Source organism: Bos indicus, chromosome 8 (assembly GCF_029378745.1).
Source record: "Bos indicus isolate NIAB-ARS_2022 breed Sahiwal x Tharparkar chromosome 8, NIAB-ARS_B.indTharparkar_mat_pri_1.0, whole genome shotgun sequence".
Taxonomy (NCBI): domain Eukaryota; kingdom Metazoa; phylum Chordata; class Mammalia; order Artiodactyla; family Bovidae; genus Bos; species Bos indicus.
The window spans coordinates 1,057,198-1,079,520 of record NC_091767.1 but is presented as its reverse complement, the minus strand read 5'-3'; the positions used below and the strand labels follow the sequence as shown (position 1 = coordinate 1,079,520).

General features: G+C 47.7%; 1 protein-coding gene across 5 annotated transcripts in view; it reads left to right on the top strand.

Annotated features, from left to right (window-relative positions):
- Nucleotides 1–22,323, top strand: part of SH3RF1 (SH3 domain containing ring finger 1) — a 155,616-nt gene that overhangs the window by 99,770 nt on the left and 33,523 nt on the right. For all 5 annotated transcript variants that reach the window (XM_019965752.2, XM_019965755.2, XM_019965753.2 and 2 more), the window contains exons 3-4: nucleotides 6,562–6,837; nucleotides 7,554–7,649. In XM_019965752.2, the coding sequence (XP_019821311.2) occupies nucleotides 6,562–6,837; nucleotides 7,554–7,649 (372 nt within the window). The remainder of the gene's footprint in view (nucleotides 1–6,561; nucleotides 6,838–7,553; nucleotides 7,650–22,323) is intronic.

Sequence of the window (22,323 nt, the reverse complement as noted above, 5' to 3'; positions counted from 1 at the left end):
CCCTTGCTGTCAGGAAATCCTTTCATCCCACTTAAATAATGCATGCATCCTTTTCAGCCTGGGTTTTTCCGTCAGCAAATACGGAGCTGACTTCCTCTCTCTGTATGAGACTTCTCTGTTGTATTTGAAGACTGACTGCCCCACGAATACATCTCAGCTTCTGCAGCTTGTCTTTCATAGTATTTTCATATATTATGTAGAGACAATAGGTGAGATGTGGGTAAAGTCATCTGTACCTCTCTCTCCCCACTGAGAGCCCTGTGTTCCTTCTGTTTGTGGACTTCAGACTGTGTCCAAGCCATCCATGGAGAGGCCCCTGGCACTGGTGTGGGGTCAGATGACCACAGACACCCACTTCTCTGCCTCAGTGATGGGTTTCCTTCCTGTTGGGCGCTGGTCTCTGCTTCTGCACTGCAGGTCTCTTGATTGCCCAGTTAGGCGTGTAACTGACTGAGATACTCGTGTATCTTTCCCCCCACATGCGTACATAGTTACAGATCTGGCATATGCGGTCATTTCTAAGTTTTTTTCACTGTGCTGCCACTGGTTTATTTGTAAAACATTTTAATATTGAAGTAAAACTCACATTAAGTGAATTACAGTGTGGAAATCCTCAAGTGTGGAATTATACTGAGTTCTGACACATGTCTACAGCTGACTAACCAACATCCCAGCCAAGATATAAAATACATCTATTTTCTCATTCCTTGTGAGGGTTTCTTTACAGTAGTTTGGCTTTACCTATTCTCAAAGTCATATAAATATAATTTGTATATATGTATTCTGATACCACTCTAATGGCAGAAACTGAAGAGCCTCTTGATGGGGATGAAAGAGGAGAGTGAAAAAGCTGGCTTGAAACTCAACATTAAATAAACTATCATGACATCAGTCCCATTACTTCATGGCAAACAGAAGGGAAAAAAGTGGAAACAGTGACAGATTTTATTTTCTTGGGCTCCAAAATTGCTGCAGATGGTGACTGCAGCCATGAAATTAAAAGACACTTGCTTCTTGCAAGGAAAGCTATGACAAACCTAAACAGTATAATAAGAAAGCAGAGACATCACTTTGCCAACAATGGACCATAGAGTCAAAGCTGTGGTTTTTCCATTAGTCATGTACGGACATGAGAGTTGGACCATAAAGAAGGCTGAGCGCCAAAGAATTGATGCTTTCTAAGGGTAGTGCTGCAGAAGACTCTTGAGTCCCTTGGACAGCAAGGAGATCAAACCAGTCGATCCTAAAGGAAATCAACCCTGAATATTCATTGAAAGGACTGATGCTGAAACTCCATTCCTTTGGTCACCTGATCCAAAGAGCCGGCTCATTGGAAAAGACCCTGATGCTGGGAAAGATGGAAGGCAAAAGGAGAAGGGGGTGACAGAGGATAAGATGGTTAGACAGCGTCACCAACTCAATGGACATGAATTTGAGCAAGCTCCAGAAGATAGTGAAGGACAGAGGAGCCTGGCGTGCTGCGGTCCATGGGGTCACAAGGAGTCAGATGTGACTGAGTGACTGAACGACAGTTCTGATACGTGTTTATTGTGATATATGTTTATTCTGGTTTTCCATTCCAAAGTGTCAGTAAGTTGCCCTTTTCTCTGTTTTAAACTAGCTGAGGAGTCCAGCATTCATCTTCGGCAGATGGACCACCTGGGTTCAGTGTTCGCACTGTGAATGGTTCTGCAGGGAGCATTTCTGTGCAGATCTTTGTGTGGACACAGCTTCGTTTCTTGGATTAACACCCAGGACTGGAATTGTGGGGCCACGAGTAGCCGTGTTTGTAACCTTATAAGAAACTGTTGAGTAGTTTTCCAGAGTGGTTCCACCATTTTAAATGCCCACTGGCAGCGTGTGTAAGTTGTTGGCTCTGTATCGTTTACATTTTCTGTTGTCAGTCTTTTAAATTTTAATCATCCTAATGCGTATGAAGCAATAACTCCTTGTGGTTTTAGTTTATATTTCCCTGATGACTAGGGATGTTGAGTACCTTTGCAGTTCCTTTTTGAAGTGTGTGTTCAGATCTTTTGCCTGGTTTTCAGCTGGGTTGGTGGGTTGTTATTTATTTGCAGTTCTTTATATTTCTAAATTCAAGTCCATTGTCAGATACAGGTATTGCGAGTGTTTCCCCCTGTATGTAGCATGAATTTTTATTTTTTTATTGTCTCGTTTGATGAACAGAATTTTTCGGTTTTGATTAAGTTCAACTTGTAAATTTTAATGTTTAGTTAAGATGGGGGGGGGCAAAGGAGACCTACCTCATCATTAAGATATTATTCTGTGTGTTTTCCTGGAAAACTTACAGGTTTAGATTTTACATTCGATTCTGAGATCCATCTCAAGTTGTTTTTATATGTGGTGTGAGGTAGGGGTCTCTCCTACGGACTTCTAAGAGTTCCACATCCATTGTTGAAAAGACTTTCTCTTCCCCAGTTAAACTGCCTTGACACATTTCCTTGCTTGTCCATATGTGTGTGGGTCTGCTCCAGTGCTGTTTTAACTCTGAAACTGTGAACTGTCTTTCACGTTTAATGTCATGTTTAGATTATATGAGCCTGTCTTACCACTATATCAATGAAAACACTGGACAAAAAAAAAAGAAAAATCCAACCCAGGCAGTTGAACTAGAGGTCTCACCTGACCGTCCTGTTCAGCATTGAAGCCTGCTCCCGTATGCCCCTGCCCCCATGCTTCTGGCTCACCCACCTTCCTGGCTTTCTGTGAGGGTTGGACAGGGGCGTGCAGAGCCCCTCAGGCAGGGCCATTCTTCCCTGTCTGCCCATGGCCCCGGGGCCGGTGGGAGGAAAGGCAGGCTTGGGGCAGGGCCCTTGCCAGGAACCCAGGTGTTTCCCAGATAGAAAGTCGATGCTTTACCAGGAAATAGCCCTCATTCTGCCATGAATCCTCAAGACAGCAGATCAAGTTACTGTCGCTGATTTTCCCAGTAAATTTTGCTGCTCTCTGCAAAATATTATAATTATTAAATGTGATGAAACAGAGAACTAACAGGGCGACGAGCAGCATGAGTTCCCTTCATTTTATTTCAGTGACTGCCTCTCAAGAGCTCTCTTCCCTTTGAAACATTTGTAAGATTTGTTTTCTGTAATGGTTTGTCAGTTGGGCGCTCCATTTTTAAGGCCATCCAAGAAAAAATACAATATATCAGCTGTGTGACTGCTTCCTCATAACCGCCAGAAGAGTCTGTAAGAAAGATGTTTGTTTGCTGTGGTTTGCAGCAGGCTTGGCTTTGCGTTTTTCAGATGCCAACAGTTCACTCAGTGCAAAGCCCTCAGCTGCCCCTGTCCGGAGCATTCGCGTTTTCAGCTTTGTCTGCAGCACACACCGAGGGGGACACCAGCTAGCAGCGGCGGCTCTCGTTTCTCCAGGTGCTCCTTGTGCACAGGTGCCAGGTCCCCCGGGGCTGGGGAGTGACCAGCCTCCTTCCTCCCCCTGCCCTTCCTCTGTCCACCATGCGTGTCCACCACATACTGGACCCAGAGGAGGGGCTGGGGACAGGCCACACGGGTGTGCAGCCACGCATCCCCACAGAGCACGACTCACAAGCAGGGGGGGTGTGGTCAGTGTGTCCGCAGCTGGTGAGCCTGACCTGCCGTAGAATCGTTTGAAGCAGCTGACCCTGTGGATGTGGTTTTTCCCATGTAGCCATCGCAGCTCAGTGCTCAGCCCACCAGGTTCATTCTTCCCTTATTCATCCAGCAGGGCTATGATCACGGGCACCCAGGTGGGTGCTCGTGAGGAGAGATGGGAGCCTGCAGCCCCTGTGCCCTGGTACCCTGGTCTCATGGAGACCAGGCTGGGAGCCAAGTGAGGACGGTGTGCAGCGGGCTCAGGACGAGCAGCCCCTCCTCCCACCCTGAGGGTGGGGTGGGGACCTTCCCCCGGCGGCAGCATTCAGTCTGGTCCTAAGACAGACATGGCCCATATGTGTGGAAACGGACCGTCCTGTGGACCTTCACCCAGCCCCGAACTTGGTCTTATTTATGGGTGATTCCAAACAACAGAAGCATCCGTCCCAGACAGACAGGAAACTGCAAGCGGGGGAAAGCCGGCCTCCTTGTCACCTCAGGATGTGTCCCTCCGGGGACATACTGGGGACCCTCCAGGTAGGAACAGGGTGGGGGCCGGGTGCCCTTGGTGAGCTCCAGCGGAAGACTGTCCCGTCTAGGCTGCCTCATAAAACACCCCAGATGGGGCAGCTTGTAAATGACAAGCATGATTTCTCAGCACTGTAGCATCTGGCAAGTCCAGGATCAGCTGTCTGGAGGAGTTCCTCCTGTCCACTGCTTGTGCCCCTCGCTGTGCCCTCATCGGGCAGAAGGGACGTGGGGTTTCTGTGGGTACTAATTGCACTGCTGAGGGCCCCACCTCATGCCCTGAGCACCCACCTCTTCAGCATCGCCTTTGAGGGGGTGGGTTTCAACATCCGAATCACAGGGGCACACAGACATTCAGACAGTAGCACGGAGGCGAGGCACCTCGGAGACTGGAGGTGATGAAAGCAGACAGGTTCATCTGCTGAGGGTGGGAACCATGACAGGAGGGTGTCCACACGGAGGCGGGCTCAGTTCTTTCTGGAAGTTTTTGGAAGTCAAGTTGCAATCAGCCAGAGTTTATACCAATTGAGATACAACTCAGTCATTGAACTTTACACATTTTATTGCTGTTCCTAGGACAAGAGTATCTTCTAAATGTTCTTTTTAGTAGGCCATTGAATCTTTTTTACTTTATGGAGCAGTAAGAAATGCATGAAGGAATTTGAATTTAGAGGGGCTGTTGTGCATGTATATCTGGGCACTGGCATTTAGAGTCTATAAAATCAATTGGCAGTGAAGGTTTTATTTACATGTGAGGACCTCAGCTAGATCGCCACGCTGCTCTTTGCCAGATGTACTGGAGTACACCCGATGGGGCAGAAATGGGCCGGAAACCAGTGAATCAGAAGTGTTTGTGCACCGCTCTCATGAGGATTTAATGTCCTATAAAATACCTGCGTATATAATGGAGAAGCAAAAATATTAGAAAAGTAAAACAGGCCCATGTCATAGTTATTCTTTTTTATAGGAGGAAAGCAGTTACTGTTTACTGAAGTGTGTTTTTGGGTTAAGAACTGTTGTCAAAGCTCACACTGTGATGCCCAGCTCTTTGACAAGACCTGCGGGCCACTGCAGAGCGTGCTTGGCCGCCACCTCTGGCTCTTTCTGGCCGGCTATGCTCCTGAACCTCCCTTTCATATGTAGCCAAGTGAAATGTAAACTCTGCAGATGCCGGGGGCCTTGCCCGGGAAGCAGTTTGGGAAGGCGGCCGAAGGTCTGGGGGCCAGGCAAGGCTGCAACCCCCAGCCTTTCCAGGAGGTGACCGAGGGGCCCCTGTGGCTCCCAGCTCTCAGGATGGTTTTGGCACAGGAAAATGCAGTCTTGCTTGCTTTTCAATCGCTTTACTCTTTATCCTTCATTGTCTGCCGTCTCTGTGGGGATCAGCCTTTTAAAAATCAGTGAACTTTGCTGGGTTTGAAATCAGGGTGAGATTCATTTTATTTAATACAGGAAGTTTTCTTTGGGGAAGTCTGACACAAACTGACTTTGCAGTCTCTTGGAATTTAATTGAATCAGCGCAGTGGAGCAGGACAGGGCCAGGGGCCCAATGTCCATTGCGGGGTTAGAGTGCTGTCGACCCCTGGCTGCCTCCTGCAGGGCTCCTGGTCACTGAGCGAACCCAACCCGCAAGGCAGTGTGTTTCCGGTTGCAGGCAGCAGGGTATAACCAGGCTGTTGCCTGAAGTTTACTCCTGCCACTCACCGTGTTAAGAGTACTGGGTGATCTTTGCTGTTCAGTTGCTCAGTCATGTCCAACTCTTTTCAACTCCATGGTCTGCAGCGCAGCAGGCTTCTCTGTCCTTCACCATCTCCTGGAGCTTGCTCAAACTCATGTCCATTGAATCAGTGATGCCATCCAACCATCTCGTCCTCTGTTGTCCCCTCCTCCTCCTGCCTTCAATCTTTCCCAGCATCAGGATCTTTTCTCTTGGGTCAGCTCTTCGTATCAGGTGGCCGAAGGTTTGGAGCTTCAGCTTCAGCATCAGTCCTTCCAACAAATATTCAGGGTTGATTTCCTTTAGGATTGACCTCCTTGCAGCCTTTGGCACTCAGCCTTCTTTTTGGTGCAGTTAATGTCAGAATTTAAGTTTTTAATGAGTTTTTAAATTTTATGCCAGGAAGCCAGACTTAGCGGTACTTCCACATCCTAAAAACCCTGAATAGGGTGAAAGTCTGGCTAAATTAGCCTTAGGAACAGAATGCCTTCTCAGGGTCCAGGGGTGGTCTGCTGTTCTTTCCTCGTGTGACATGGTTTGTTTGCTCTTGGTGACACACACACACACACACACACACACACACACACATGCAGTTTTTTGTGTGGGATTGTCTTCCTAAGACAAAGTGTGTATTTGATCTGGATCTATTAACAACCACTGTGAAACAGTTGAATTTTAAGACATTTTGGGACAGTTCTTTCATTAAAACTTCTCTCTTTCCTTCAGGGAATACCTCAGTTACCATGTGCCAAAGCATTATACAACTACGAAGGCAAGGAGCCCGGGGACCTTAAGTTCAGCAAAGGCGACATCATTGTCCTGCGGCGACAGGTGGATGAGAACTGGTACCACGGAGAGGTTGGCGGGGTCCACGGCTTCTTCCCCACTAACTTCGTGCAGATCATCAAACCGTTACCTCAGCCCCCGCCTCAGTGCAAAGCACTTTATGACTTTGAAGTTAAAGACAAGGAAGCCGACAAAGATTGCCTTCCGTTTGCAAAGGTAAAGTTAGAACACATTGCCTTCTGTTTGCCAGCTCTTCTGTGTACCTCATGCATGAACTATGGCCTGTGCAGAAAAATACAATAGTTTTATGTGAACTCTCTCTCTGTGCTTCTAAAAATATGTGGAAGCAGGCTTCTCAGGTCAGAAAGACAGTAATTTTGTGCACAGAGTGTTCTCTATGAAAGATAATTTTGGTTGACGCTCTGTATGGTATCATTTTCATATTTTGGGCCTAAATGTAATTCTAAGCTATGTTTTCGGGCGGGTGCATGCCACTTGGGGATTTTAATTCCCTGAATTATGAATAACAAAATGAAGCATCATTACTTCCTTGTTTTATATGTAAATTTCTTTGCTGAAAAGCATACCAGACTGTATCTACTGAATTGATAAAATGCTCTGGGATTATGACCAGAATGTTGTGTTTTTTTTGGTAAAGAAAAATAGTAGGATGTACATTTAAAGAAGGTGAGCAGAGCCTGAGAGTCCATCTAGAACAGGAGTTCAGGGCGTGGGTGGGATGGCAGGTGCCGACAGGCTGTTAGTTTGGTCTGCTGCCCTTCAGTTCATCACCTCATTGTGGTCACATCCCAAAGACATGGCATGGCATCTTAATTCATGTGTTCTTACAACTTGAGTCTCCTGTTAAAAAGAAAATTAGGTTGTGCGCTTCCTAGGGTCAGGTGGAGTAATGTCCGTTGATGTTTCTTTAGGATGACGTTCTAACTGTGATCCGCAGAGTGGATGAAAACTGGGCTGAAGGCATGCTGGCAGACAAAATAGGAATATTCCCAATTTCATATGTTGAGGTGAGTCAGCATCTGGAAGCATCAATCGTGTTAGTATTCTGCTTAGCAGACCAGTCTTAAGTGTGCAGGGTGAGCATTCAGGAGTCCTCACGATCATTTCTCAGTATACACACATATCGCCTCACTGTTGCACACCTTAAGTGATACAATGTTGCATATCCCTTTCTTGGATAAAACTAGGGAACAAAGAAAGACAAAAACCTAGTCTACTTAAGAAAAAAAAAAAAGCCCGCACAGCAGAAAGCCCCAGGAATGCCCCTGTTCTAGACTGTGGGATGGAATTCGTCTATCCTGCCCTACAGTTCCTGAGGACCAGGGGACTATGAGATGTTTGAGCTCTGTACTTTGTTCCCTGTTAAGAGCATTGGCATGTCTGTCGAGTGGGACCCTGAGCTGCCTGCAGCCTCTGTGTTCTATTTGCAGTTTTGGGGTCAGAGGGTGGTGAGGTCTTGACCAAGGTGGGAGATGCGTGTATCTGTGTGTTTATGTGCCACACCTCAGAACTCATACACTGATTTGCAGCGTAGCCTCCAGTCAGCATTAAATAAGCGATGAACTGCCCACACTTCATCCCAGCAGCCACGTAGCCACCCTCCCCACTTTAATCAGCTTTATTCAGAAACATACAGCCAATCCGATTCATCAAAGTCTCTTTAGGAGTATATATTAAGTAATATGTTGTATTAAAGAATAAACGAACTAAATTAAAAATGAACTAGGGAGTTATAATTTACAGTAGGCCTTATAACATCATGGGCTTCCCTGGTGGCTCAGATGGTAAAGAGTCTGCCTGCGGTGCGGGGGACCCGGGTTCAGTCCCTGGGTCGGGAAGATCCCCGGAGAAGGAAATGGCAACCCCCTCCAGTATTCTTGCCTGGAGCATCCCATGGACAGAGAGGAACCTGGCATGATACAGTCCATGGAGTCACAAAGAGTCCGACACGACTGAACGACTTCACTTTCACTTTGTAACATCATGTATAATAAAGTTTCATGTTGTTTAGTCATAAGAATTTCATACAAAAAACAAAGGGGTATTTATATATAGTTATAACTGATTTGCGTTGTTGTGTGGCAGAAACCAACACAAAATTGTAAGCAATTTTCCATCAATTAAAAAAAAAAGAATTTAATGCCAAAAACAAAGTTGAAGACGTTTTAGAGACTGAAACACCAGCCCAGACAACCCTGCAAGGTTAGCTGAGATCCCGGAAGGCTTCTGGGAAGAAGCAAGTTCTTCGCGATGTCTCTGTGGTGGGTAGGTAGCGCTTCACCAAGAAAATGGAAAAGGTGCCTTTTTACAGCAGAAAGGACACTCACACAGGATGACCAGTGTGTGCACAGGCCAGAAAGTAAGAGGCGCATAGGCTGTTGGGAAATTGAAGGTAATCCTGTTTTTAAGATGTCAACGCGTGTGTCTTAAGCATGTAACAAAGTAAAACCACATCACTTTTATTCCTGCCTTTTCACCTGCGGCATTTGTTTTGACATGATCCTGAGAACAAAAACGACAAACTGTATCATTAGAGCCATCGTTCGCCCATGTTTTCATAAAAAACTACTTCGACTACCATATAACCATGGAAAGCTAATTCAGACTGTGTACACGCCTGGAGTTTTGTTCTTATCCTTCAAATGTTCTTGTGTATGACAGTTGTTTTTCCTTCTTTGGAAGTAAAGAACAGAGGAAACTCGCAGCTCTCAGGTAACCCTTCTGTACATTGTTTACATGTTCTAACTGTGGTCATGGAAAGTTACACGCGTTTCCGGGTATTTGGATGCTTACTGTCGGGAGCGTGGGTACACGAGCTTAGTAATGAGAGCCTGTCTCCACCTGTGTGAGCTGAGCTACAAGCCAGCGCTTGGCGTGCAAGTGCTGGCCTCCACACCAGGCAGGTGTGCAAGAGGACTACTGTGCTTTTGTTACCAGGTGGGTGTAGAATTGCGTGACAGGCATGAATGATCCACCCACAGCAAACCCAGAGTCACTGAGAGTCACTTGAGTCATGGGGATTATTTACTCTGACTTCGGTTGGGAAGATAAAGGTCTGCCCAGGTTGAAAGTACTTGTATTCTCCTGCCTCTTAATTTCACAAGAGTAGTTTCCTCATTTGAACCGCAGTTTTGCCAGTTGAGACGAGTGAACAGATCGTCTCTCTTGGGGGGAAGGTGGGGACTGTGAGCTTGTTGTTGATGTCTGGCTGTTGGATGGACATTCCTGGCACCTGGAGATTGGCATGGGGTTCAGCCTTTAGGGGAGGAGGGGGGTAGATTTCAGTAGCAACCTACAAAATTCAACTGTTCAAGTAAAGGACAGGTGGCTGTACAGGGCAGCCTCACATGGAGTGAAGCCAGCTAGTGTTGGGAATCACAAACTGGGGCTCTTTCCTGAGTAATGTCTTTCTCTTGCACCATAAACCCCTTCAGGGCTCAGATTGTCCCTGCTGTAAAAACAGACGATGTTACAGAAACCCAGTTGTAAATTATTTTCTTACACCTTGTAGACACACATTTAGGTCTGCACCGTGTTAGGTGCCTCTGATTCTTGCACGGTGCTGCCCCAAACTTACCCCTGACGATCGAGCAGGTGTGTGTGATGATGTGTCTCGGGGGCCTAACCCTGCTGTGTGCTGTGCACCGCGGTCCAGAGCTCAGATCAGACGTGACCCAGAGAACAGCCTCACAGTCCTTAAGGGCCCCAGTGTTCCATCCCATGAGGAAGTCAGCTCAGGGCCAAGTCTCCAGAGCAGCATCTGGGCTGTCACAGCCTCACCAGCAGGGCTGGAACCCCAAGTCCTGCTGGGCAGCTGGTCTGCAGAGATGCCCACGGGCAGGACTTGCCCGAGGCAGCAGCTCTGACCGGTATGGGCGGGGTCGGGGGCGGGCCTGCAGCAGGATCTCAGGCTCCAGTCGGGAGCTCAGCATCAGCAGTGGGTGAGGAGAGAGCTGAGTGGGGAACCCAGGGCGTTAGAGGTACTGCTGGGGTGCTGTCCCCTTCCCTGTGACCCCCCACCCCTCCCTCTGTCTCCTGTCTCAATCCCACCCCCTCCAGCACCAGGACTGTGTATCCTGCTCCTGACCTGTGTCACAGGAGGTGACAAATGACCTCTGATTAAAGTACCAGAATCTTCAGGGTTTGAACAGAGGAGAGTCTGGTGGGAGGTGAGCAGGAAGAGAAAGGCCATGTGAATGTCCTCAAATTCTGCCCCTCAGGACTCTGTGAAGAGGAGGGGTCTTTGCCTTGATTGCATCATACCCCCGCTGGAGACTTGCCCATTGGAGCCTCGAGGCTGTGGATTCTGTTCTTTGGATGGATCTCCCTGGACGTGGGAAACTGGGAAGGAAGGAAGATAGACGTTCCCTGGGGAAACCCAGGGGACTCTTGGAGAAACCACATCAAGATATGTGTAAAAGGCTGTGTTTGTCAAGGACTGAATGTGGTTTCAGAAGAAACCAGTAGCTTGCTACTTTCTTTGTTCAGAAATACCAGGCTCCTCCAAAACCGCACGGAAGATTTTAACACCCTCATTAATTCAGAGCTGACTCACTCACATTTCAGGGTCATTTGGACAAAGATGACATGACTCTTAGCATGCCAGAAGTTGGGATGAAGTAAGTGCTAAATATGGCATTTTGGACGATATTCAAACATTGTTGTGTATTGTGGGCTTATGAGCTGTACATTTTTATTAAATCTAGTCATGCATGTAAACTATCACTCAGTTTTTCCAACAAAAAAAATTTATTTAGCAACTCTGCTACAGCTGGAATGTAAAAGTGGAGGTGGCGTGAAGTGGGCATGGCTTGTTGGACTGCAATCTTGTTCTGTGGTTGGTGCTGGCAGGGGCGGGGTGGTGTGGGAGAGTGTATCCCTCAGTTAGATCTCTGCCCAGTGACCCCTCTGCAGGCATGCCTGCCCTCGGCTCCTCGTGCAGAGTGATTCTTCCTCTGCAGCTGCCCTGCCTCACACATAGGGCGCTATGGTCCTGGAAGAACTTGGACTCTGAGCCCAGAGGCCCAGGATCCCAGTCCTGGCCGGACCAGCAGTTGTGGAGTGACTGTGTCCTCATCTGTAAAGCAGAGCTGTGCGGTGAGCTGGGCTGGTAGTGCTGTGCACTGCCTGCCCTGTGAGAGGTGTGTGCGCTGCACTTGTCATCTCTGCACCACACAGTGTCCCCCGTCTGTGTCTCCTCTGTGGGTGTTGCCCTCAGCCCTGTGCACCCCTTGGTGGGACTTGAGCTCCTGGGCCCAGCGTCTTTCCCTCTGCCTGTGCACAGCACTACTGGTCACCTCACCGAATGCTGGTCGAGTGGGCAGCCTGAGGACCTGGTGACCTGACACCGGAAACGAACTGGACGTGCACGTTGCTGACATTCACGTCTTTCAGCGAGGACTGACGTGTTGTCGCCGGGTTATCTTAGTGTTCTTCTGGGCCGCCGCCCCTGACCCCGGACGTGGGGTAGCTCCTCTTGGCCGTTCCTGTGCCGTCGCAGCCTGGCACTCTTCGGCCGCTGCCCCTGACCTTGGATGTGGGGTAACTCCTCTTGGCCGACTCCTCTCGGGCATGGGGTCCTCCCGGCTTCTGCCCCTGACCTCGGACATGGGGTAGCCGCCCGCACTAAATGCACCGGTAGCAACCACCCGCGCGCTAAATGCGCCGGTTGCAGCCGCCTGTGCTAAATGTCCCAGGTTAGCGGCGGCGGCCGAGAGGAGCTACCCCACATCCAAGGCCAGGGGCGGTGGCCGGGAGGACCTACCCCACGCCCGAGGCCAGGGGCCGCGGCCAGGAGGAGCAACCCCATCTCCAAGGAGCTGTGGCTACGGGGGCCCAGGAGGGCCTAGAGGAGCTATTCCACGTTCAAGATCAGAAGGGGTGGCGGTGAGGAGATAGCCCTTGTCCAAAGTAAGGAGCAGCGGCTGCGCTTTGCTGGAGCAGCCGTGAAGAGATAACCAACGTCCAAGGTAAGACAAACCCAAGTAAGACGGTAGGTGTTGCAAGAGGGCATCAGAGGGCAGACACACTGAAACCATACTCACAGAAAACTAGTCAATCTAATCACATTAGGACCAATGAAACTCAGTGAACTCAATGAAACTAAGCCATGCCCATGGGGCACACTAACTCAATGAAACTAAGCCATGCCCATGGGGCAACCCAAGACGGGCGGGTCATGGTGGAGAGGTCTGACAGAATGTGGTCCACTGGAGAAGGGAATGGCAAACCACTTCAGTATTCTTGCCTTGAGAACCCCACGAACAGTATGAACAGGCAAGATGATAGCATACTGAAAGAAGAACGCCCCAGGTCAGTAGGTGCCCAATATGCTACTGGAGATCACTGGAGAAATAACTCCAGAAAGAATGAAGGGATGGACCCAAAGCAAAAACAATACCCAGTTGTGGACGTGACTGGTGATGGAAGCAAGGTCCAATGCTGTAAAGAGCAGTATTGCATAGGAACCTGGAATGTCAGGTCCATGAATCAAGGCAAATTGGAAGTGGTCAAACAAGAGATGGCAAGAGTGAATGTTGACATTCTAGGAATCAGTGGACTAAAATGGACTGGAATGGGTGAATTTAACTCAGATGACCATTATATCTACTACTGTGGACAGGAATCCCTTAGAAGAAATGGAGTAGCCATCATGGTCAACAAAAGAGTTCGAAATGCAGTACTTGGATGCAATCTCAAAAACAACAGAATGATCTCTGTTCGTTTCCAAGGCAAACCATTCAATATCTCAGTAATCCAAGTCTATGCCCCAACCAGTAATGCTGAAGAAGCTGAAGTTGAACAGTTCTATGAAGACCTACAAGACCTTTTAGAACTAACACCCCAAAAAAGATGTCCTTTTCATTATAGGGGACTGGATTGCAAAAGTAGGAAGTCAAGAAACACCTGGAGTAACAGGCAAATTTGGCCTTGGAATATGGAATGAAACAGGGCAAAGACTAATAGAGTTTTGCCAAGAGAAAGCACTGGTCATAGCAAACAACACAAGAGAAGACTCTATACACAGACATCACCAGATGGTCAACACCGAAATCAGATTGATTATATTCTTTGCAGCCAAAGATGGAGAAGCTCTATATAGTCAGCAAAAACAAGACCGGGAGCTGACTGTGGCTCAGATCATGAACTCCTTATTGCCAAATTCAGAATGAAATTGAAGAAAGTAGGGAACACCACTAGACCATTTAGGTATGACCTAAATCAAATCCCTTATGATTATACAGTGGAAGTGAGAAATAGATTTAAGGGCCTAGATCTGATAGATAGAGTACCTGATGAACTATGGACTGAGGTTCGTGACATTGTACAGGAGACAGGGATCAAGACCATCCCCATGGAAAAGAAATGCAAAAAAGCAAAATGGCTGTCTGGGGAGGCCTTACAAATAGCTGTGAAAAGAAGAGAAGTGAAAAGCAAAGGAGCAAAGGAATGATATAAGCATCTGAATGCAGAGTTCCAAAGAATAGCAAGAAGAGATAAGAAAGCCTTCCTCAGTGATCAACGCAAAGAAATAGAGGAAAACAACAGAATGGGAAAGACTAGAGATCTCTTTAAGAAAATTAGAGATACCAAGGGAACACTTCATGCAAAGATGGGCTCGATAAAGGACAGAAATGGTATGGACCTAACAGAAGCAGAAGATATTAAGAAGAGGTGGCAAGAATACACAGAAGAACTGTACAAAAAAGATCTTCACGACCCAGATAATCACGATGGTGTGATCACTGACCTAGAGCCAGACATCCTGGAATGTGAAGTCAAGTGGGCCTTAGAAAGCATCACTACGAACAAAGCTAGTGGAGGTGATGGAATTCCAGTTGAGCTATTCCAAATCCTGAAAGATGATGCTGTGAAAGTGCTGCACTCAATATGCCAGCAAATTTGGAAAACTCAGCAGTGGCCACAGGACTGGAAAAGATCAATTTTTATTCTAATCCCAAAGAAAGGCAGTGCCAAAGAATACTCAAACTACCGCACAGTTGCACTCATCTCACACGCTAGTAAAGTAATGCTCAAAATTCTGCAAGCCAGGCTTCAGCAATACGTGAACCACGAACTTCCAGATGTTCAAGCTGGTTTTCGAAAAGGCAGAGGAACCAGAGACCAAATTGCCAACATCCGCTGGATCATCGAAAAAGCAAGTGAGTTCCAGAGAAACATCTACTTCTGCTTTATTGACTATGCCAAAGCCTATGACTGTGTGGATCACAATAAACTGTGGAAAATTCTGAAAGAGATGGGAATACCAGACCACCTGACCTGCCTCTTGAGAAATTTGTATGCAGGTCAGGAAGCAACAGTTAGAACTGAACATGAAACAGCAGACTGGTTCCAAATAGGAAAAGGAGTACGTCAAGGCTGTATATTATCACCCTGCTTATTTAACTTATATGCAGAGTACATCATGAGAAATGCTGGGCTGGAAGAAGCACAAGCTGGAATCAAGATTGCCAGGAGAAATATCAATAACCTCAGATATGCAGATGACACCACCCTTATGGCAGAAAGTGAAGAGACTAAAAAGCCTCTTGATGAAGGTACAAGAGGAGGGTGAAAAAGTTGGCTTAAAGCTCAACATTCAGAAAACGAAGATCATGGCATCTGGTCCCATCACTTCATAGGAAATAGATGGGGAAACAGTGGAAACACTGTCAGACTTTATTTTGGGGGAGCTCCAGAATCACTGCAGATGGTGACTGCAGCCATGAAATTAAAAGACGCTTGCTCCTTGGAAGGAAAGTTATGAACAACCTAGACAGCATATTGAAAAGCAGAGACATTACTTTGCCAACAAAGGTCTGTCTAGTCAAGGCTATGGTTTTTCCAGTAGTCATGTATGGCTGTGAGAGTTGGACTGTGAAGAAAGCTGAACGCTGAACAATTGATGCTTTTGAACTGTGGTGTTGGAGAAGACTCTTGAGTGTCCCTTGGACTGCAAGGAGATCCAACCAATCCATTCTGAAGGAGATCAGCCCTGGGATTTCTTTGGAAGGAATGATGCTAAAGTTGAAACTCCAATACTTTGGCCACCTCATGCAAAGAGTTGACTCATTGGAAAAGACTCTGATGCTTGGAGGGATTGGGGGCAGGAGGAGAAGGGGACGACAGAGGATGAGATGGCTGGATGGCATCACTGACTCGATGGACGTGAGTCTTAGTGAACTCCGGGAGTTGGTGATGGACAGGGAGGCCTGGTGTGCTGTGATTCATGGGGTCGCAAAGAGTCGGACACGACTGAGCAACTGAACTGAACTATCTTAGTGTTACATTCGGACACCACCATCCTCGAAGCACAGAGTCTCTCCAGTGACTTCTGGAAGTTCTTTGGTTTTGTTTGTTTGTTTTTAAATGAAGCAGGATGAGTGCTTGGTTATGCCTAGTTTAGACTTTTCCAGACTAAGGTAACAGTAGTGACACCCTGTGGATTAGATCCTGCAGCCTGTCCAGGTTGTCTCCCGGATTGTTTGTGAGAGAATTTTCACCTGTTTGGTACTATTCCTTTGGCCCACTTTGAGCAGAAGTCAGGTGGCCTAATTGTTAAGAATCCTCATTTTTCTAAACTAACTTTATGGAGTTATCAGTGACACACAACAAACCGTGCATGTTGAAGGCGTAATGATTAGGTGGTGTTTGTTGTTTTCAGCTTTCAAAAGCAGCCTGTAGACAAATCTTGGGAGATACTTCCGTGGCCAGAGAACAGAAGTGTGTCATCAGCCCTGATTACAGAAAACCACGTGTGTATGTCCAGGAGCATAGGTGCAGCTTTCATGAGAGTGAGAGCTGTGGATGCAGGGGCTTGGGAAACGTCGTCCGTGTTCCAGGGAGTTACACGTGGAGGTTTAGGTGCACAGTTTGAATTTGCCAAGGTGCCCCTCCCAGGAGCCAAGAGCATGGTTCACTTTACTCCTTCACCTAGAGTCTTTGCCCTAGAGAACGAGAGCCGAGGATCAGATCACTTGGCTTTGATCTCTCAGTCAGCGAGAGCAGACTGAACGATATAAAAGGATATTCTGTCATTCATATTTAAGGGAGTATTCTTTTCCTTTCAGATGCAGAAGTGAAATGTTCAATTCATTGAAATAGTTTTTTTAAAACGAGAAGTGTACGAAAATTGGGGAGAAGTTGTAAAGAGAATTACTATATTGCTTGGTTTCCCCAATACCCCTTCAATTCTGAAGTAATTTTTATAAAGTTGTTGGAAAGTCAGGAAGACAGTCGGTTGTCATACTTTCTCCTTCAATTCTGAGGTAAATAAATTTTTATAAATGCAATTCAGAGATACTGTTTAGGAATCAACGAGGGAGACTTACTGAATGCCCAGCATCATACGTTCATTCATCTGCAAGTCGCGCTGGCCGAGTCCGCCAGCCCTGCGTTGAGTAGTGTCTTCAGCCCCTGGGCTCTGCCCTGTGCTGAGGCTTCTCGGGTCTTCTGAGTGTTGTCTGCTTGGTGTAAGTAATAGTGGCATATCTATTTACCACAGTGATGGAAGTGAGAGCTAGGACCCTGAAGTTCTCAGGGCAGGTCGGCTCTGGACGCCAGGAAAAACCCTGCTCACTGTGGACAGCTGGAGGCAACCTGCCCAGACCTACTCAGAAGAAAAGGAAATTAGGCCAGGGTTTACTCGGCAGTTTACGCTCCATCTATTACGCAGCAGCCTCTTTCCCATTTAAGAGTTTCCCTTTGTTTTCCATGAGGAAAACCCTCCGAGAGCTGAGATTCTAAAGATGGGTTAATGTTTGCTTATTTCTCGCTGCATGAGCGGGCAGTTCCATAGAACATAAACACGCTCACGTCCTGTTGAGCCTGGAGCAGAGGCCAAGTGAATGACCAGCTGGTGTCTAATGTATGCAGTGCTTTCCCCCGGAGTCCACCAGTTCTTTAGCCTGGCCGTATCCCCCTGGGTCCTCGCTAGGCTGGTCCCTTGGAATTTCTGTCTTTACAGCTCATCAGGGATGTTTCTTTGTCCATGTGTCTGTGGAAACACACCTCTCTTCGGGGTCCTGATGGAAACTGTCCTTTCTCAGGAAGCTGTTCTTTCCTGATTCTCTTTCGTGGAAACAAAACACAAAGTCCTTGCATCAGACTTCCCCGGCTGCGGCTTGTGTGTTCTTACAGCCTGGCTTGTGTGTTCTTACAGCCTGGCTTGTGCCTGGAGGGTAGTGATGTGTGTGCAGGATTCCATGTTTTCCTGGGAGCCTCGTCGTATGTGAAGAATGCTGTTAATCATTTTATTTCTATGATATTATTGTGTTGCAGAGGATTTGGGGAGAAATAACTCTGAGGCCCATCGCATGTCATTTTGGTAAATATTCTTTCATTCTTGCTCTCTGTGCTTTAATGACAGTACATGTCTGATTCAAATATAGTGCTACTCTCCACCAGTGTTTGTGAAATAATTCTGGGAGCTACACCGTAGTGTAGTTATTTTTCCATTTTAAAAACAAGTTAAGCGTCTTGTTTGGGGACACCCACCCAGTCACTGAGAGGTGATCTGTGGTCTCGCTCCAGCAGCCTGGGTCTGCCCTAGACCCCTGCTTTGCTGTTGCCTCCGAACTCGTGCTGAGAGCTAGTCTTCGTAAGGCTGGCACAGAATCACTGTGATCATCAAGCTTCACTTGAGAAGTGTTGAGGACATTTTGATATTTTATCAAGAATAATGACAGCTTTTTAAGTTTGAACACCCAGAAGGTTGATTTTCAGAAGTGATGAAATATTCAACAACGTCAGATTACTGAGGTGGTCTTTTTTAAGAGGGAAATCATACCTTAATCAAAACCACCATATTTTAAAGCCTTAAATTTTGTCATTTGAAATTCTTAGTACATTGTTCGTACATACTAAATTTGGTAGTAACTGACGCTTTCTAATAAGCAAGAGTTGAGGCCTGTCCTGTGTCCTGAGAGAGACAGGATGAGTGTGTGCCCTGTTCTGCACATGTGTGTGGTCTGTTTCATCTTAAGTGTGAAGCCCCTGGGGACAGGCCCCTGTGGTGAAGTTGATGAGCTTCAGAAACTTGTGTCAGGAGGTGTGGAGCAGCCGCCCTGATGACAGCGACGTGGCGGGTTCCCTGCCTCATGGCTGTGTGAACAAACGCTTCTCTGCAGGTGGGCAGGAGGAGGGAAGTCCCACACCCCGTGCAGCTGTGGGGCTCTGGCCCTCCTGATGTGGTCATCCTGGTGGTGGCTCTCCCCATGCACCTGCTCACCTGGGCTGGGCCGCGCCTGTGTGCCTGCTTTCCATTTCAGGTGTTCACTGCTGGGCTCCATGTCCTGGGAGGGGGCAGCCTCTCGCCTTCCTCAGGCCATTCCCCTGTCTGCACGCCCCTCCCTCCTGCCTTTCCTGCCAGAATTCCCAGGGCTGGCTCCCCAGTCCCTCTGGTCGTCGCCCTCCCGACTGCTGGCTAACTGCGTCCCGTCTGCTGTCCTCTTGCTTTGTTTTCCCAGTGCTGGCGACTCCTGCCATGATGCTTCCTCCTTCCTTTCCTTGTAGGAGTTACCATCATGACTGCTGCCCCCATCCCCTGGCTCCTTGGGCTCCAGGGCGGCGGCTGGGGGTCGTCTTCTCACCTGCAGTTCTGGGCATCCTCCTGGCCCTGTGTCTTCTCCAAGTTTCCTGCCCCTGCAGAGACCCCAGCTAGTAATACCTGCAGGGCGTCCACACTTGGCTTGCAGAGTGTGTGCATGTGTGCTAAGTCACTTGGGTCGTGTCTGATTCTTTCTAACCCGATGGGCTGTCGCTCACCAGGCTCCTCTGTCCATGGAATACTCCAGGCAAGAATACTGGAGTGGATTTCCATTTCCTCCTCCAGGGGATCTTCCCGACCTAGGGAATCAAACTTGAGTCTCCTAAGACTGCTGCAGACTGCTTTTGTTTCAATTGTTGTTCAGATGGAAAAATCAGGGTATTTTACAGAAGCCTAAGTGTGTAGCTTGCTGGGCTTGTGACAGTCGCCCAGAGAACATAGGGGCAGGGGATGTCCCCTCCAGGTCCGACTGTAGTCGTAGGCCTGAGGTCTTGGCCTCTGTGTGCTCTGAAGGGGTGAGAAAAGCCATTTGTACATCGTATATACGTAAAACTTTCTAGATCGTCAAGTCCAGCTATGTGTGATGTCTGAAAAGTAGGAGACGCACGTGAAGAGGACAACTGACGGTCAGGCTGGGTCTCAGGTCACGGTGAGAGCAGGGCGCATCTGGGTGTCACACCGCAGTGACGATGCGCGTTCCCCTGCCCCTGGGTACAGAGGGCGGAGGTGCCCATCCTGCTCCTGAGAAAATGGAAACCTCATTTGAACGTCCCTCAGGACTGCTCAGCTGCGGAGACAGAGACCCGAGTCCACCTGGGCCTTTCATCTACAGGCTCGGAGCGTGGCTTTCTGGAGAGTACTTTCCTCAGCCTCCAGAACGAAAATCCTTTCAGGCTTTTGATGGTGTGCTCCCCCCGCTTCATCCCTTACATCTCAAAATCAGAAACCTGAAAAAGAACATTCCAGAACCTTCCAGTGTATTTATTTTCTGACAGGCCCACCAGAGGGGAGACAGTTAACATGCTGTCAGAGCTCAGGGGCTGGGGCTCCCCCTCCTGACTGGACGTGAGACGAGTCCCAGAGTGCCCTTTCCGGTCCTGTGGCACACGGGGCTGGGGTGCTGTGCGCCCAGCCAGCTGTGCCAGCTCAGGACACATCAGAGCCGCTGCGTGGGGCGGGGACCATTGAGGTCCTTCCTGTCCCACACGTTCCTTGAGTTCAGTGAACCTTAGGAGGTGCCCCCTGAGCCCCCCGTGCATCTTGGGGGGCCACTCACGCTGAGCCCGTCTCAGCTGGGATGTGGGGCAGGTGCCCGGAGCACACTGGGTGGCAAAACTCATACAAAAGAAGTGCCTATCTCAGAAACTTTCATATTGATTACATGCCATAGTGGTGATATCTGGGTTTTATGAAATAAAATGCATTATTAACTTTACCTGCTGCTTTTCATTCTTTAAAATGGGGCTACTGGAAAATTTCACACCACAGCTGCAGCTACTGTTCCGCTTCTCCGGGTAGCTCTGGTCTAGAGGCCTCCCTCCCCACCCCCGCCCTCCGATGGTTCTGGGACCCCAGCGTTTTTATTCTTTCAGCAGATCTGTACAGACGCCTAAATGGAGCTGCTACCTAGGGAAGGCTTTTTCGGACCCATTTAAAGACACTCCTGAATAACCCTTCCAGTCTACTGGTTATTCCTCTGCTCTGGGGGAGCCTTGTTTTATGAATAAAGACAAAGTTTGCTTTTGTATTTAGATCATCCAGAAACAAAAGCCTTGTTACGCAAATTGCAGAGAACAATGAAAGACTGATGAACACACAAAATCCCCGTTGCCACTGTGTGAGAGCACCTTGCAGAAGAGGCAGACACTTTCCATTTCTGCTTCACGGGGGCTGAGGCGTGAATCCCCACCACAAAGCGTCTTCCCTGGGGATGGGCACTGGCTTGACAGTGCAGCAGAGGGGTCTCTGTTGAGACCCTCACTTGTGAAGGGGGGTTTTCAGAGCTGGCAGGAAAGGATGGGGTTGTATAAATTGCTGGGCCACATGGAAGGAAGAATGGTCTGTCCCTGTCTCTGTCTTTACACAAAACAAAATGTCCACGTGGTTAAAACACCCAGAAGGACAAAGGGAGGAACCATAAACACACTGGGAGAAAAGTGATTTTATTTTCAAAAAATAATTGTAGAAAAAGAAGATTTTTAAAGTATGATGTTAGCTTAAGATACCATAATGGAAAAGATGAATAAATTTGCACATCCAAGAGATATTTATGTATGACAAATATATATCATTACAAGCTGAACTGGAACAACATTTCTAACTCAATGGATATATGTTGTTGTTCAGTTGCTAAGTCATGTCTGATTCTTTGCGACCCCGTGGACTGCAGCACACCAAGCTTCCCTGTCCGTCACCATCTCCCAGAGTTTGCTCAGATGCATGTCCATAGAGTCGGTGATGTCATCCAACCATCTCATCCTCTGTTGTCCCCTTCTCCTCTTGCCCTCAATCTTTCCCAGCATCAGAGTCTTTTCCAGTGAGTCAGTTCTTCGCATCAGGTGGCCAAAGGATTGGAGCTTCAGTTTTGGCATCAATCCTTTCAGTGAATATTCAGGACTGATTTCCTTTAGGATTGACTGGTTGATCTCCTTGCAGTCCAAGGGACTCTCAACAGTCTTCTCCAGCACCGCAGTTTGAAAGCGTCAGTTCTTTTATATTCAACCTTCTTTATGGTCCAACCCTCACATCCATACATACCTACTGGAAAAACCATAGCTTTGACTAGATGGACCTTTGTCAACAAAATGATGTCTTTGCTTTTTAATACAACGTTTAAGGCAATGGCACCCCACTCCAGTACTCTTGCCTGGAGAATCCCATGGACAGAGGAGCCTGGTGGGCTGCCATCTATGGGGTCGCACAGAGTCAGACACGACTGAAGCGACTTAGCAGCAGCAGCAGCAGCAGCAGGTTTGCCCTAGCTTTTCTTCCAAGGAGGATATATGTACTCTTGTATATGTATATATACATGCATACATAGTATTCTAGTATATTAAAGAAAGATTTATATGCTATATAAAGAGAACTCATAAATGTATCGGAGAAGGCAATGGCACCCCACTCCAGTACTTTTG